Genomic DNA, 14,466 nt, shown 5'->3' on the forward strand with positions numbered 1-14,466 from the left:
TGATGATTGCAAGATTTATGTTCTTCTTGAAAATTTAGTTTTAGGGATATATTTTTAAGACTGATCTATTACTAAGGATGTGACAAGGTGAAAGGTTGGTTTCTAGGTTTTAAATGGGCAAAGTTAGTGAACCTATAATAGAGAGATAATCGATTGGTTCAACTCAACTTGTTCTTGAGATAATATATGAAGTAATGCATGTCTTTTGTGATGATTGCCGAAGGCTGGGATACCGAAAGGATTCTTGTAAGAACTTTGGCTGGAACCCATGAGATATGTCGCAATCGCTTCCAATCCACGAGGACGGTGTCAATCGAGAAATAGAGGAAAGCAAACAACTCGTCCATAGCCCCCAAATGAAGCTACCCATGCTCCCTTGTTGGCATAAACGGTTGTTGAAAAGATTATTCCTATGGCAGTGGAATCGCCACCGACCTTGGAATTAGAGGTAACATCTTTGAGAGACTGTGTTCCTTATCCTCAATCGGCGGTAGAGACTCCCTTAGTAGTTGTGAGCTCTTCTGTGGGTTCGGGTCTTATGATGACAGCTATGGAAAGGAAGAATCTAATCAAAATGTGTCCTCTTCAATCTCTCTAATCACGGAGGATACGATCACCACAACCACGGGCATCAGCACTTCAGGTTCCGCAAAGCAAGGAAGTGAACTGAACAACAAAGAATGACACCCTCCTCGTCTCCGACTCTTACGAGTTATCGACAAAGTGTGCATAATTTACAGGTTCAAGCAGCTCGTTCCTCACATGGACGATGAAGCTAGCCTCATGGAACATTAGAGATTTCCATAAAGCCCTTAAACATGTGTGCGTGTGTGGGAGGGTTGCAACACCTCCTTAAACAAAAAGATATTCAAGTGATGACGCTTATCAAAACTAAACTCAATGGTGATACTTTGGCTATCATCATGCAAAAGAAATCGGGTATGGGAATGATAAATAGCTTCACTTATTCTAATTAAGGTCGTATTTTGCTCCTCTTGGATATGCACTAGGTTTCTTTATACGTTCTTATGACATCATATCAATATATGCATTGTCGGTTGCATTGCTCAATTACGAGTCAAGTTTTCATGATGACTTTTGTGTATGATTTACATTCTATTGTGACACGACGACCCCTATGGAATGAGCTCACACTTCTTGGGGAAATGATAGATGAACCTTGGCTCATTATAGGGGACTATGACTCATTATTAATAGTCCAAGACAAGGAAAGTGGTTAACCGGTTACCAATTATGAATTCCAAGATTTGGAACGTTTTGTTCATACTTGTGGCTTGGTTGATCTTCATTTCATTGGATGCCGATTAACATGGATGGATTGGTTTCTTTCAAGTTTGACAAGGCTATGGTTAACTCACATTATCCTATAGATGACTATGAGAGTTATGTGGATTTTGCACCTCTTGGATTCCTATCGGATCACTGTTGCAGTATAGTTTCAGCACTTGCAAGGTTGAATGGATGCAATAAGCTGTTCAAATTTTATAATATATATGTGGGCATTACATGATTGGTTTCAAGACTTGGTGTAAGTTCATGGGATGATCTTGTCTTCAGACATGCTCAATATGTACTAAGGCAAAGCTTACACGACTAAAGGACAAGTTGTGCAACTTGATAAACTTCATTTCCAACACATCACGGAGCAAGCTCTAAGGGACAAATCAGTGCTAGAGGATGCCCAATGAAGCCTTCTATTTGGAGTCTAACCTCCAAGGTGGCAAAAAGCTAATACGCTCAATTCAAACACATCTCGGCGCAAGCTCTAAGGGACAAATCAGTGCTAGAGGATGTCCAATGAAGCCTTCTATTCAGAGTCTAAACTTCAGATGACAAAAGGCGAATACGCTTGTCCCTAGCGCCCTCACCAACCTGTCCCAGGGCCAACACGGAGACGACTAAAGGACAAGTTGTGCAACTTGATAAACTTCATTTCCAACGCATCTCAGAGCAAACTCTAAGGGACAAGTCAGTGCTATGGAGTCGAACCTCCAAGTGATTATGGGATGATGAGAAAGAGAGCCACAATGCTAGCGGAGGGGGAAAAGCTTTTCTATTAACAACGAACAAAGATTACCTATCTCAAGAATAGTGATAGATGTACAAAGTTTTTCTATGACCTGGTGAAGCGTAACAACAAAGAAATGATATTATCACACTCACAACCAATCCGGGGAGCAAACAACTAGTTTGGATGAGGTTTTTGAAGAGTTTGTGGGGGTACTTTCACTATCTATTAGGTAAACCAAAGTATAGCTTTGGGTGGTGCCAACTTCCCCAGGAGCGGATGTCTCAAGCCCAAGCTGCAGGCCTAATTGCTCTAGTCACAACGAAAGAGATCAAGGAGGCTCTCTTTGATATTGGAGCCAATAAAGCTCCCGACCCGGATGATTTTAATGCAAAGTTTTACATGGCGGCTTGGGATAAGATTGAGGATGATTTTATAACTACGGTAAAGGAGTTTTTTCATCATAGGCAACTTCTTAAGCAATGGAATCATACCTGGATTGCTCCTATTACCAAATCTGATCACTCTTCGCGTGTTTCTGATTATAGGCCTATTTCATGTTGCACGATCTTATATAAGTCATTGCCAAAGTGTTGGCGGCACGGTTGGCAAGTGTTATGGATAGTTTATTGAATCGGCTACAAGTGACTTTTGTTAAGGACCGGTCTATTGGAGAACATATCCATCTAGCCCCAGAACTATTGAGGAAGTATGCTCGTAAAAGAATCACGCCAAAGTGCATGATTAAAGTTGATTTACGAAAGACCTTTGATATGGTTGATTGAGGTTTCCTTATATCCGCCCTAGTTGATTATGATCCCCCCCAATTTCACGGATGAATCCATGAATGCATTAGCACAATATCATATTTTGTTAACCTAAATGGAGCGCTACATGGCTTCCTTAGTGGGAGAAGAGGTTTGAGGCAAGGTGACCCACTCTCTCTTTTGTTGTTTAGATTATGTTTGGAGGTTTTCTCACGCTCTATGAAGGAAGTTTCAAGAATGGACGGTTTTCATTATCATCCTATGTGTGCGAGGGTAGAACTGACTCACCAAACTTCTGCTGATGACTTATTGTTATTTGCGAGTGTGGATGTCTCTACTTTGAACCTCATCATTGACTGTTTGATGGATTTTGGTGACAAGGCCGGCCTTAGGGCGAACCCATGAAATCTATCTTGTATGTGATCGGAGTTGATGGGGAAATGCGTGAGCCGCTGCTCTAAATTATCGATTTTCAGGAAGGGTCCTTTCCTTTTTGCTATCTTGGTATTCTGTTAGCCATGGAGAAACTACACATTGCAAATTATGGAGCACTTCTTGAGACTATCACAAAGAAGGTAATCGCTTGGCTAAAGCATACCCTTTAATATGCCAGCCGATTGGAGTTGATACGATCGATATTTCAAAGCGTTGAATATTTTTGGTTGTCTATTGTTCCAATGCCTAGTAGTGTGATTAACAAGATTATCGAATTTCTCAATCTTTTATGTGGTCTACAAAGCATCCGCCAATCTCTTGGGCAACTGTCTACCAAAAGATGATGGAGGATATGGGTTATGTGATTTGCAAGCATGGAATACGACTCTCCTATGTAGAATTCCATGGGATATACAAAATCGAAGGGAGTCACTTTGGGTACATTGGGTTCACCACCACTACCTCCGACTTGTGGATTTTTAGCATTGAGGAGTAAGCCTTCAGATTCTCCACTAATTAAACATTTACTTCATATTTGTAATACTCTTTTAGAGCGCACTATCTCAGTAGGGGCAGCAAACATGAAACTCATTGAGTGGTTTGCGACGAAGCAAAATAGGTCAGCTTTGGCCTATGAGTTTTTTCATCCACGAATGCCCAACGTCCCTTGCTTTTCGATGATATGGAAGTCATGTATACTGCCCAAACACCACTTCATAGCTTGGCTACTTACTCATGGGAAGCTAAGGACAACGGACAACTTGCCTTATGAACCAAAGAAGATGTGTGTCTTGTGCCGCCAGTTGAAGAATCCAATGCCCACGTTTTTTTTTGCTTGTGCTATTGCCGAGTCTCTTTTTGATAGGATCAAAAGATAGTTGGATATCATATTTGAAATCACTAGCATGAGCAATTTTTTTTTGATGTTTTAAAGAGCTACTACAAAGGGAAAGGATGACGCACCAAGGCATGATATATTGTTGTACCTTTGATGATTTATCTTGTATGGGAAGCTCGTAACCGGTGTCGTTTTGAGAACATTATACCTTGTATTGAGAGGATGTTTCACAAGGTCTAGATACATGTCTGGCGCTTTGTAGCCATCAAGTGATAGAGCTCTTGGTTGGGTAGTAGTTGCTTTCTCGATGTCTTTCTTTTCTTAGATGTTTTCATCTGTGATAATTTTGTGATGATGTTTAGATCTAATAATGTTTTTCATGTCATAGACATCTAGAGTTGTAGTAGTAGTCTTGTGATCTTTGGGATCTTTATGTATATTTACCTTCCCCTCCCAAAAAAAAAGATTGACTTGGATCAAGAACGTGAGCGAGAGTTTGAGCCAGAGATCGAGCGTGAGCGAGGCGTTACAGGACTCATGCCAACATCCTCAGTGCCACTAAAAGACCACAAATGCTACCTCTAAGATTAATCGAGCGCAAGCCTGAACATCTAAATTAACATTGCAATGTCAAATAGTTGCTCATTGAGCTCTAGATAAGGCATATATGTCTACTACTCACAAAAAAACAAATAGGTTGTTCTTTAACAAAGACTAGAAAAGTTTAGCTTTGCTAGACCATTGGAGCTTTGATCCTTAGTGGATCCTCCATTCACCACTTGATCACTAGTTTCTTCATCTAATTCTATACTGCTTTTTTCTTCTTATAATAACAAAAAACTGCGAGGGGGATGATGATAAGTCATGCTTTACAGGATTTCCTCAGCTCGAATGTGCTTAGAGGAAGTGAAGTCGGTGCGGGTGTTCTCGTCGGTGGTAGTAGATGGAGATGGAGATGGAGAAGAAGTAGAATACCAATTGGAGCAGAATAAGTAGATGAAGAAATTGACAAGGCTGAGGGCAGCAAGGAGCCAATAGAAGAGGTCCAGCCTATCTTTGTTGAGGTCGTTGTCGCTTAGCCAACCTTTGGTGGAAGAGGTTGATGTAATGTTGTTCACAAGCGAGACGAGCAGGGAGCTCAAGTAGAACCCAAATGAGTAGGAGCAGTAGGTCATGGCTGTCAAGAAGGACTGCATGCCGGCCAATGACTGCTTGTAGAAGAATTCGATGAGCCCGACCGCCGTGAACATCTCTGAGAAGCCGAAGATTAGGAACTGGGGGGCAATCCAGAAAATGGAGAGTAGCTTGTTGGACTCCAAATATGTGTCCCTCCTCTTCTTCTCAATCACAGCTGCAGCCACCATGGATAATGTCACTGTGAATAGCCCGACCCCGATGCGCTGCAGGGGAGTGATCCCGGCGTCAGTTCGGGTGAACTTTCGAGCTAGAGGAACGAAGCACGTCTCGTAGATGGGCACGAGTGCAATGAGCATGATGTAGGGGATGGCTTGGAGTGATGCAGGGGGCACATGGAACGAGTCACTCAATTTGGTGTCCATGCCACTTCCTTGCTGCACAGAGAAGGTCTGCAGCTGTGCCAAGATCGTGTTGAAGATGATCGTGCAGGCGAAAATCGGAACCACCGACATGATGATCTTAACTTGCTCCACTTCCCATACTGTGCACAACCTCCATTTGCTCTCCTTCGTGTTACTTCCATCTTCACTTTTGAGACACGCCTTGTCCAAGAACCTTAACCACAGTATATCATGAATTCAGGACACTCCTAAAGTATGGCTACTCTTGAACTTTTAGTTTTTTTTCTCACCTGAACTTATCGATATGTGGACGGCCAGAATTCATCGATATATGTGGTTCAGAACTCGAAGGGCAAATTTGCTTTCTCTTGCTGAATGCAGCTACAAGGACCTGCAAGTTATCATCTTTGTGATTGAATTCTCAATCCATATCGACATTTGTGAAGAAGAAGAAGAAGAAGAAGAAGTAGCCATCTTGAACAATACCCTTGCTATTGGTGTAAAGATGCTGCCTTGTGGGCGTTTGTTCCGGTAGAAGACGGCGCCGGAGATCATGATACCGAGCCCGATGGCCATGGCACCGGCTGAGACACCAAACCCCACATCCATCCCTGACCTTGTCTGTACCCAAATGAGGAGAGTGAGGGCAATGAGCTCCCCTACACAGAAGCTGAAGTAGGCTGTATTGAAATAAGTTGAAAGCTTCTTCGACTGAACGGGATCATCTTTGCTGAATTGGTCAGCTCCATGTGAGATCATGTTGGGCTTCAGACACCCACTTCCTAAGGCCACCAAGTAGAGGGCAACAAAGAAGACAGTGGCCTTAAACCCCTTTGCCTCCTCGCAATGCTCCGTCGTCGACGACTTCATGCTGCATGAGGCCGGCCTCAGCTGTGGAAGATGAGCTTGCACCGACAGCAACATGAATCCCTACGAAAACACTTAACGATTAACTTCGATCTTCTCATAAAGATTTCAGTTAGAGTTAGCTTATGACTCACTGAGAGCTCCACAAATCCAAATATCAGCATGGTCCAGAAGCTTCCTAGATAGGAATCCGAGAGGAAGCCACCGAGCAGAGACAGGAGGAAGATAGTCCCTACAAAGTTGGTCACTATATTCGCCGACTTGGACAACGAAAAATGCATCTCGTTGAACACATAGGTGATGAGGTTGTTCCCAACTGCAGCAATTGCCATGATCTCAAATGCTTGAATCCCTGCAATCACCAAATTCTTGTCATCATCAACTGTGTGTGTGTGTGAGAGAGAGAGAGAGAGTGAGAGAGAGAGAGAGAGACCTAGAACAAAGAAGGCAGCTCTCATGCCACCATGCTTGTTAGGCATGCAAGGTTTGCCTCTCCAATCGACAGAGGCTTCAGAATCCTTTCTTGAACTTTGAATGTCCGTCATCTCTTTAAGCTGATCAATTGTCTCTATGCCCGAGCAGAACTATGGTGCAGTTATTTATAAGGAAGGGGAAGAGAGCAAGCAGTGATGGTTCTCCATGTCGAAGAGGATTAATGGAGGTGTCCCTGTGAAAGGCGGACCAGGGCCCTCTGCGTGCCTTTTGTTTCTGTTCAGTGCCAGTAGCAGCAAACAAAACTCTTGCTTAATCTCTCATTCTGGCATGGATTATTATTAAACCTTTTTGTGAGAATAAGACTGATATGAAGGAACCTTGTTCCATCTGACAATGGCATACAATTGTTTGGTTGAAATTCATCATTCTCTGTCAATGATCTGTAAGGAGTAACACCAGCTATCTCATCCATCTCACAAGGAGGGAATATGTTCTTGATTTCTCATAATGAGGACAAATTGAGTTGTCCAAAGAATCTACTCATGGTTTTCCCTTAAATGTGTGCGCGCGCTTAATGTTTCGATAAAGGGCTTGAATCTTTTAGAGTCCAAGGCATTCTGATGATAAACATGGCGAGAAACAAAACTATACCGACATAGGAGCTCTTAGTTTGAAATGTAATTGAAGGGCATCATAAACTCTTGCCACAGGACATTTTTTTTTTTTTTTGATCTTCACTGTATTTCTTACTCTTCGCTCTTTAATCTGAGAATATATTCCGGCATGGGTTTCGATCTGTACAAGTTTACATGGAAGAATCATTTGAAAGTATCTAAATATTTGCCGATCATTGATCGTTGAAACTCTTAGCCTTTAGGGGTTAAGGGGTTTAAGGACTTAGAGACTCCGCTTGAAATCCTAACTCGATGAAGGACTCACATCAGAGTACCCTACGGGCATTAACACTGGATCCAACACGTGATGCCTAGTGTATTGCGTGACTACTTGAGAACATTATTATTATTATTATTTACTTTCATAATTTTCTTAATTGTTTCTTTTGCAATGTTCTCGTGCCCTATGAGTCCTAAACATGATTGCATCATCACATGGGAGGATTCCTAGTCATGGAACAAGCCGCGACTACTATGAATAGAAGGATGAACAATTTTTTTTAAGGTAGCCCTCAAGCAAGTTTAGTTCCGTGAATATCGGTATGAGGTCAAAGTGGGCCAAGCTCGGACCACATCTTGTCGATCTCATCCCTTTCTCTTCCGGCATCTCGATATCGAGTGGATAAGAGAGTCCGACCAGTAGGCTATTCCCCTACACACAATGTATTATTTGCACATAGCGAGAAATTAAATGTGATCGATTTTAATGTGATATTGTTGTGGGGGTCCAAAGAGGCTCACAAGTTCATCTAATTGATTGATGGCAAGGAAAGGAAAGGCTAAGGGGACACTTCCACTATTATTGGTCAAAAGAGGACAATGCCAAGTTGCCAATCTAATAAAGAGTTCATGCTTTTGTTATGTATTCTTTTCGAAGATTATCGACTAGAAAAAAAACCCAGGTATGGACAAACGAGAAAAAACTATGGTGCATGTGATTTGCATATTTTTTGTCCCCTCTCTTAGTTTGTGTTTTAGCGAAGGTGTGTGATGTTTAAGCAGCCACCTCACTTCATTTTTTGGTAGCGTAGGAACTGTCCCTGGATTATGATATATTGATACAGTGATAGGATATTCAGATTATTACCTAAATATTTACGGTTTGATTTCAGTTATGATGAATTTATAAAAAAAAATTTCTTTAAATGAGACATACAATCAAAAGATGTTGGACTTCTTGACCGCCTGTTATGAGCGCTTCTCGATTTATCTTGATGATTGATAGAAAAATTTTATAAAATTAAACTGATTGCTCCAGAACTAATTAGATTTATTATTTTTATTTTTTTGATAACTTAGAAACTTGGGAGTTTGCCGACTCAAATACCCTTCTCATCCAAACAATTTGATATTAGTTACCTGATTGGTAATTATTTGGTCAATCTAAAGGCTACATGGTGCTGATATAACCGATCCTAACCTTCTAAAATCTGAATGTTTAAATTTGATCTTGGCTTCTTTTAACCATTTCCTTCCTTCACCTTCATGTTTGATACTAAATAGTTATGGAATAGTTTTAAATTGTCGTAAATTCACCACCCTTTGTTTATTTTATATACATTTATTTTACTATTGGACGGACATAAACGAGTTTTATTGAAACAAACACTAAATTTCTGTTAATTTACAACCCTAAATGTTATCAAATAGTAAAGTAGAATCATTTAGTTTATAAATAACAACCCAATGCTACCTAATCAAGCAATGTAATTAAACTTGATGAACTTTTCTTAGACAAGCATCATGTGCAAACAATGCTTCTCCTGCCCTAACTTTCTGCCTATTTTAGGCAATGAAAGAAAGGAGACAAAAGAAGCTACTAACTAAAACAATTGTTTATTGATAATGGAAAGTGAGATTATTAAGTGTGTTAGGCTTAAATTTGACTAAACAACAAGTTCATTGATTGGATAGGATTAACATTTAGTGGGGGGTTGTCTGCCCCTTTTTTAGGTGGTGAAGTAATTTCATGCAAAGTCAACCTTTGGTTTTTGAGGTGGGCTTAAATTTAAGCTCAAGTGGGAGTAGTCGACATGTGTGCTTAATTTACTATGAAGACGGATCGTCAAACCGGTGAACCGTGTGAAAGTCCTGATGTTGTTTGTCGTGCAGTAGATATAGGATCGTGGTGAGATATTGGATTGTCAATCTATTTATAGATTCTTTGTTTTTTTTATTTGGCCAAATTAAGATTATTTTTTTTTTAAAGAACATCCCAAATTATTCATATCATCAAAAGGGCGCGCTTTCAAAAATTATCAAAATAGTGTGTCATGAGCTCCAATTTAGATCAAACTGCTTTAAGCACTGTATGTGAGGAGGTGAGGGAAGGATAAAAAAAAAAGGGTAAAGAAAGAGAATTTATTTAGAAGGAAGTGAACTAGGGAAAAGAAAAGTAAGAATGGATAAATTTTAATTTTTCATATTTATTTATAAAATAAAAAAGAATTTTATATCTTAATTTGGGATGTAAGGAAAGTTAAGAAAAATTTATGTTTTAATTTTATCTCTGTTTTATTATATTAATTTTAAAAATTATTATTTTAGGTATTCTTTACATCGGGATGAAAAACACTCGCATAACCTGACTCGTATCGTCCAACGCTCGCACATCGTTGACGTTGATGCCAATATCGATTTCGAAGCCGACGTTGATGCCAACTTCGACGTCGATGCCGAGTTCGATGCTAATGTCGACGCCGATGCAGATGCTAACTTTGACATCGACACTGACACTGACACCGATTTCGACGCTGACGTTGACTTTGACGCCAATGTCGACTTTAACAAATAAGTTATAATTACTTGAATATGAAAATCTTAACTAATAAATTTATATAAGATGCACTAGATTCTTAAACCTGTAAGTCTTTAACAAAAGTGAGATAATTTTGTAACTTTATATATTTAACCTTCATTATTCTCGCTTTCCTCCCAAACATGATAATACATGTTACGTTAATAAACCTTCCCTCCCTCTAAAATAAGGGGAATATAAATACTTTATTTCTTCTCCCTTCTTCTTCCCTTAATAAAGCTCACCCCATTCAAACAAAGGGTTAAGATGGTGCAACTTTGATCAAAATTGTTCATGCCTTTGGGATATTCTATTTACGTCTCAGAGTAACTTCAGTCAAAACTACTCTAAGATGGCGTAAAGGGGATGTTGCTTTTATAATTTTTGAAAGAGTAATGTCCTTTTGACAATATGAATAATTAGGTATGTTTTTTTTATTAAGTTCGATGGTAGTTATTATGCCGGTAAATTGGAGAAAAATCTCTAATCACAATTGATCCGGTGGGAAGGTGGGGCCCACCCGGCAGAATGTCAAGGTAGTCAGCGCCCCAGGAGTTCGTCCGATCGGGCGACTCATCTGCCAGGTCGGCGCGGGGGATATCCAACCCGATACTACGACAGCTCGACCAGACACCTAGCTTCCAACGCTCAAAAGGCTCCAGTATGGAGGAACGGAGGTCGAGCGGTCGTCTCGCTCGATCGAACAGTGGACACATCCCCGACCAAGTAGGCATGGCTCCCTCGCTCGACAGGATGGAGCTAAGATAGCAGACCATTGGTCGAGCGGACATCCCGCTCGACTCGATCACGATATCAGCCGGACGACAAACTTGCCGAGCGGCTCCCCCGCTCGGCCCAGTAAGGACAAAAGGAGCAGCTGATGATATCCTTTTGGGAACTCGCACTACTGGCAGACGGCGTGGTCAGCGGCATGGTCAGGCGGAGGATTGTACGGTAGAAACTTTCGCTGTCTTGTCAGAGATATGCTCGAGCTGATAAGATATGGTGTCAGGGATACTTTACTGGCACGTCCTTTCACGGTAAGTTTTGAGAAGTGTGCATGCCTCGACAAACGTGCACACGCGCTCCCAGGGGCCCTATATAAGGAGCCCCAAAGCTTCATCGGAGGTAGGTTCACTACTGTAGCTATAGTTATGATGTTGCTCTCTTCCCTTCTCTACTTCATTTGCTTGCCGTCGATGACTGACTTGAGCATCGGAGGGTCATCGTCAGGGAATCCTTCCCCGGCTCTATACTAACGACTTGTGGTTGTAGGCTTAGCCCGTCGGAGGCTCACATCGTCTTCAGTCTACATCCAGTCAACGTGAGCGCCACCTCCCCAGCGTCTGTCGACTCGACTCTTGGACATGATCAACAATGTTAATTTTACATGCAATCTTCATGTCTAACAAATTTTATTTTCACTCCCAAAGTTTTATTTGTTTCAACTTCCTCATGCAAATATCATTACCTAATTACCCCTCAGATTTTTTTAGGTACAAAAAGTTCAAAAATGAGTATAATTCCTCTTAAATTCAGCACTTTAAACTAGAATCGAGTATATTTTCTATAAAATTAAGTACGATTTTCTAATTACCCCTCAGGTTTTTTAGGTAAAAAAATTCTAAAAATGAGTATAATTACTCTTAAATTCAATACTTTAAATTAGAATCGAGTATATTTTCTATCAAATTAAGTACGATTTTCTAATTACTCCTCAGATTTTTTAGGTATAAAAATTTTAAAAATGAGTATAATTACTCTTAAATTCAATACTTTAAACTAGAATCGAGTATATTTTCTATCAAAATTACCCCTCATATTTTTTAAATACAAAAAGTCTAAAAATGGGTATAATTCCTATTAAATTTTGTATTTTAAACTAGAATCGAGTATATTTTCTATCAAATTGAGCACGACTTTTTTTCTACTTAATATAATTTCTTCTAAATTTAGCATTATTTAAAGAAAATCTAGCATATTTTTCATCCAATTGAGTATCATTTAAAGAAAATTTAGTATATTTTCCATCCAATTGAGGTGTTAAAAGAGTCGTGCTTAATTTAATAGAAAATATAAAAGATTCTAGTTTAATGTGCTGAATTTATGAAGACTTATATTTATTTTTGGATTTTTTATACATAAAAATATCAAAGATAATTAAATAAATTAATGTCTATTATATTTGATTGAAAAATGAAAATAAAATTTTTTATTAATGAAAGTTATATATAAAATTTTATTTTTATTAGGGACTGCATGTAAATTTTGTTATGCATCTCTTCCTTTTCTCTTCTCCTCGTTGCTTCCTTTTCTTTGCCAACTTCTTAACCTTTCGGTGCTCCTTTAATTACCACAGTAGATTAGATGTGGAATAACTGTTGGTGATCGACAAGTGACAATCGCAATTAAATTAGGAAGTGCCTTTTGGCAAAGCGAGTTGAAAACGTTGTATAAACCAAAAGTGAGTTTAGGTTTTAGTTTTCCAATAGGATACGTTTCAAGAGCCATGAAAGCTACCGAGCTTCGCTTTTTCGAGTTGCTCCACTTGCTTGCTATTGCATCTGCAACATGGGAGATGAAATAGTTTCTTTCTTTGATGTCAATCGTCTTTTACTTGAGTTTATGCTTAGACCACTACAACCTTAATTGGTCACTAAATGTTTGATAGCCAATCTGACACTAAAAAAAAAAAATTGGATTATCAACGGAATTACAAACAGAAATTTTTTTCTGCAATTCTTTCCCGACCTATATTTCTGTCGGGAAAACATGGATATGAAATAAAAATCCTAACATTATCAACGGAATCACTATTCCGTTGGTAATACCATGGATTATTTACGGAATCTTGATTCTCTCGGTAGATTTAATATATTACCGATAGAATCATAATTCCGTTAGTAATCCATGGTATTATTGATGATAAAATTCTCACATATTATTAATGATAGCATATGGTATATATAAATATCATTACAAATGAAAATAGGAAAATACATAAATTAGGAAAATAATAAGTATTTCCTAATAATAATTATTCTCTAATAACTAGGAAACAAATAATTATTTTCTAATAATAATTATTCCCTAATAACTAGGAAATAAATAACTATTTACTTATAATAATTATTTCCTAATACGACCTCTCAAGATGGTATCCCAGAAATGACACCAATCTTGCTGCAAATAGCAAACAACCGAGATCGAGAAAACGACTTTGTAAGTGTGTCAGCCAACTGATTCTCAGCAGGAATATGAGTAACTCGTAGTTTGGAGGCTTGTATCAGATCACGAACAAAGTGATAGTCAATAGCCAAATGTTTCATCTGAGAGTGAAAAACAGGATTAGCTGACAGATACGTGGCACCCAAATTATCAGTAAAAGGCACAGCAGGCGTGGTAATCGGAAGAAGCAGATCTGTCAAAAGTGACTTAATCCATTGGATCTCAGTTGTTGCAGAGGCAATAACACGATATTCAGCCTCAGTCGAAAAACGTGCAACCGTGCACTGCTTGGTAGATTTCCAGAAAATCGGATTAGCACCTAAAAAAATAATAAATGCACCCGTAGAGCACCGATCATCTAGATCTCCTGCCCAGTCTACATCGGAGAAACCATGAAGAGTAAAAGGTGTATCCACAAGAAGACGAATGCCAAGATCCCTAATACCATTGAGATACCGAAGTAAACGTTTCACAGTATCCCAATGCGTCTCTGAAGGAGCATGCATAAACTGTGAAAGCTTGTTGACCGCAAAGGAAATATCAGGACGAGTCATACGGAGATGTTGTAAGACTCCAACCACTTCTTGGAACTTAGTCGTATCAAAAGATGAAGACCAATCATGCAAAGTAAAACCAGAGCCAGCAGCAATAGGAGTGGAGACCGACTTGGAATCAAGCATGTTGTGTTTGGAGAGAAGATCAGTGACATACTTTTGCTGAGACAAGAGAAGATCATTTGAGGTTGGGCGAACTTCAATACCATAAAAGAGGGAAAGAGCCCCAAGATCCTTAATCATAAATTTTGCATGAAGTTTACATACTATGACGTCAACAGAAGAAGCATCGCTCCCTATAATG

The 14,466-nt window shown here is 39.4% G+C and overlaps 1 protein-coding gene across 1 annotated transcript; it reads right to left on the reverse strand.

Annotated features, from left to right (window-relative positions):
• Positions 1-4,656: 4,656 nt before the first annotated feature.
• On the reverse strand, positions 4,657-7,201 carry LOC121981539 (protein NRT1/ PTR FAMILY 4.3-like). Its single transcript, XM_042534110.1, has 5 exons — positions 6,908-7,201; positions 6,609-6,826; positions 6,094-6,537; positions 5,898-5,998; positions 4,657-5,821 (listed from the first exon to the last, which is right to left on the reverse strand). The coding sequence occupies exons 1-5, from the start codon at positions 7,017-7,019 to the stop codon at positions 4,939-4,941; spliced, it is 1,758 nt and encodes a 585-aa protein (XP_042390044.1). The 5' UTR covers positions 7,020-7,201; the 3' UTR covers positions 4,657-4,938.
• Between the last annotated feature and the right edge of the window lie 7,265 nt (positions 7,202-14,466).

This window comes from Zingiber officinale, chromosome 5A (assembly GCF_018446385.1).
Source record: "Zingiber officinale cultivar Zhangliang chromosome 5A, Zo_v1.1, whole genome shotgun sequence".
NCBI classification, from domain to species: domain Eukaryota; kingdom Viridiplantae; phylum Streptophyta; class Magnoliopsida; order Zingiberales; family Zingiberaceae; genus Zingiber; species Zingiber officinale.

Bases quoted from the DNA above. Each gene is read 5' to 3' on its own strand.
- LOC121981539 (XM_042534110.1), bottom strand. From the start codon at position 7,019: ATGACGGACATTCAAAGTTCAAGAAAGGATTCTGAAGCCTCTGTCGAT. The intron at 6,827-6,907 runs GTCTCTCTCTCT...TGGTGATTGCAG, and splicing joins AGCTGCCTTCTTTGTTCTAG to GGATTCAAGCATTTGAGATC. The intron at 5,822-5,897 runs GTGAGAAAAAAA...ACTGTGGTTAAG, and splicing joins CCACATATCGATAAGTTCAG to GTTCTTGGACAAGGCGTGTC.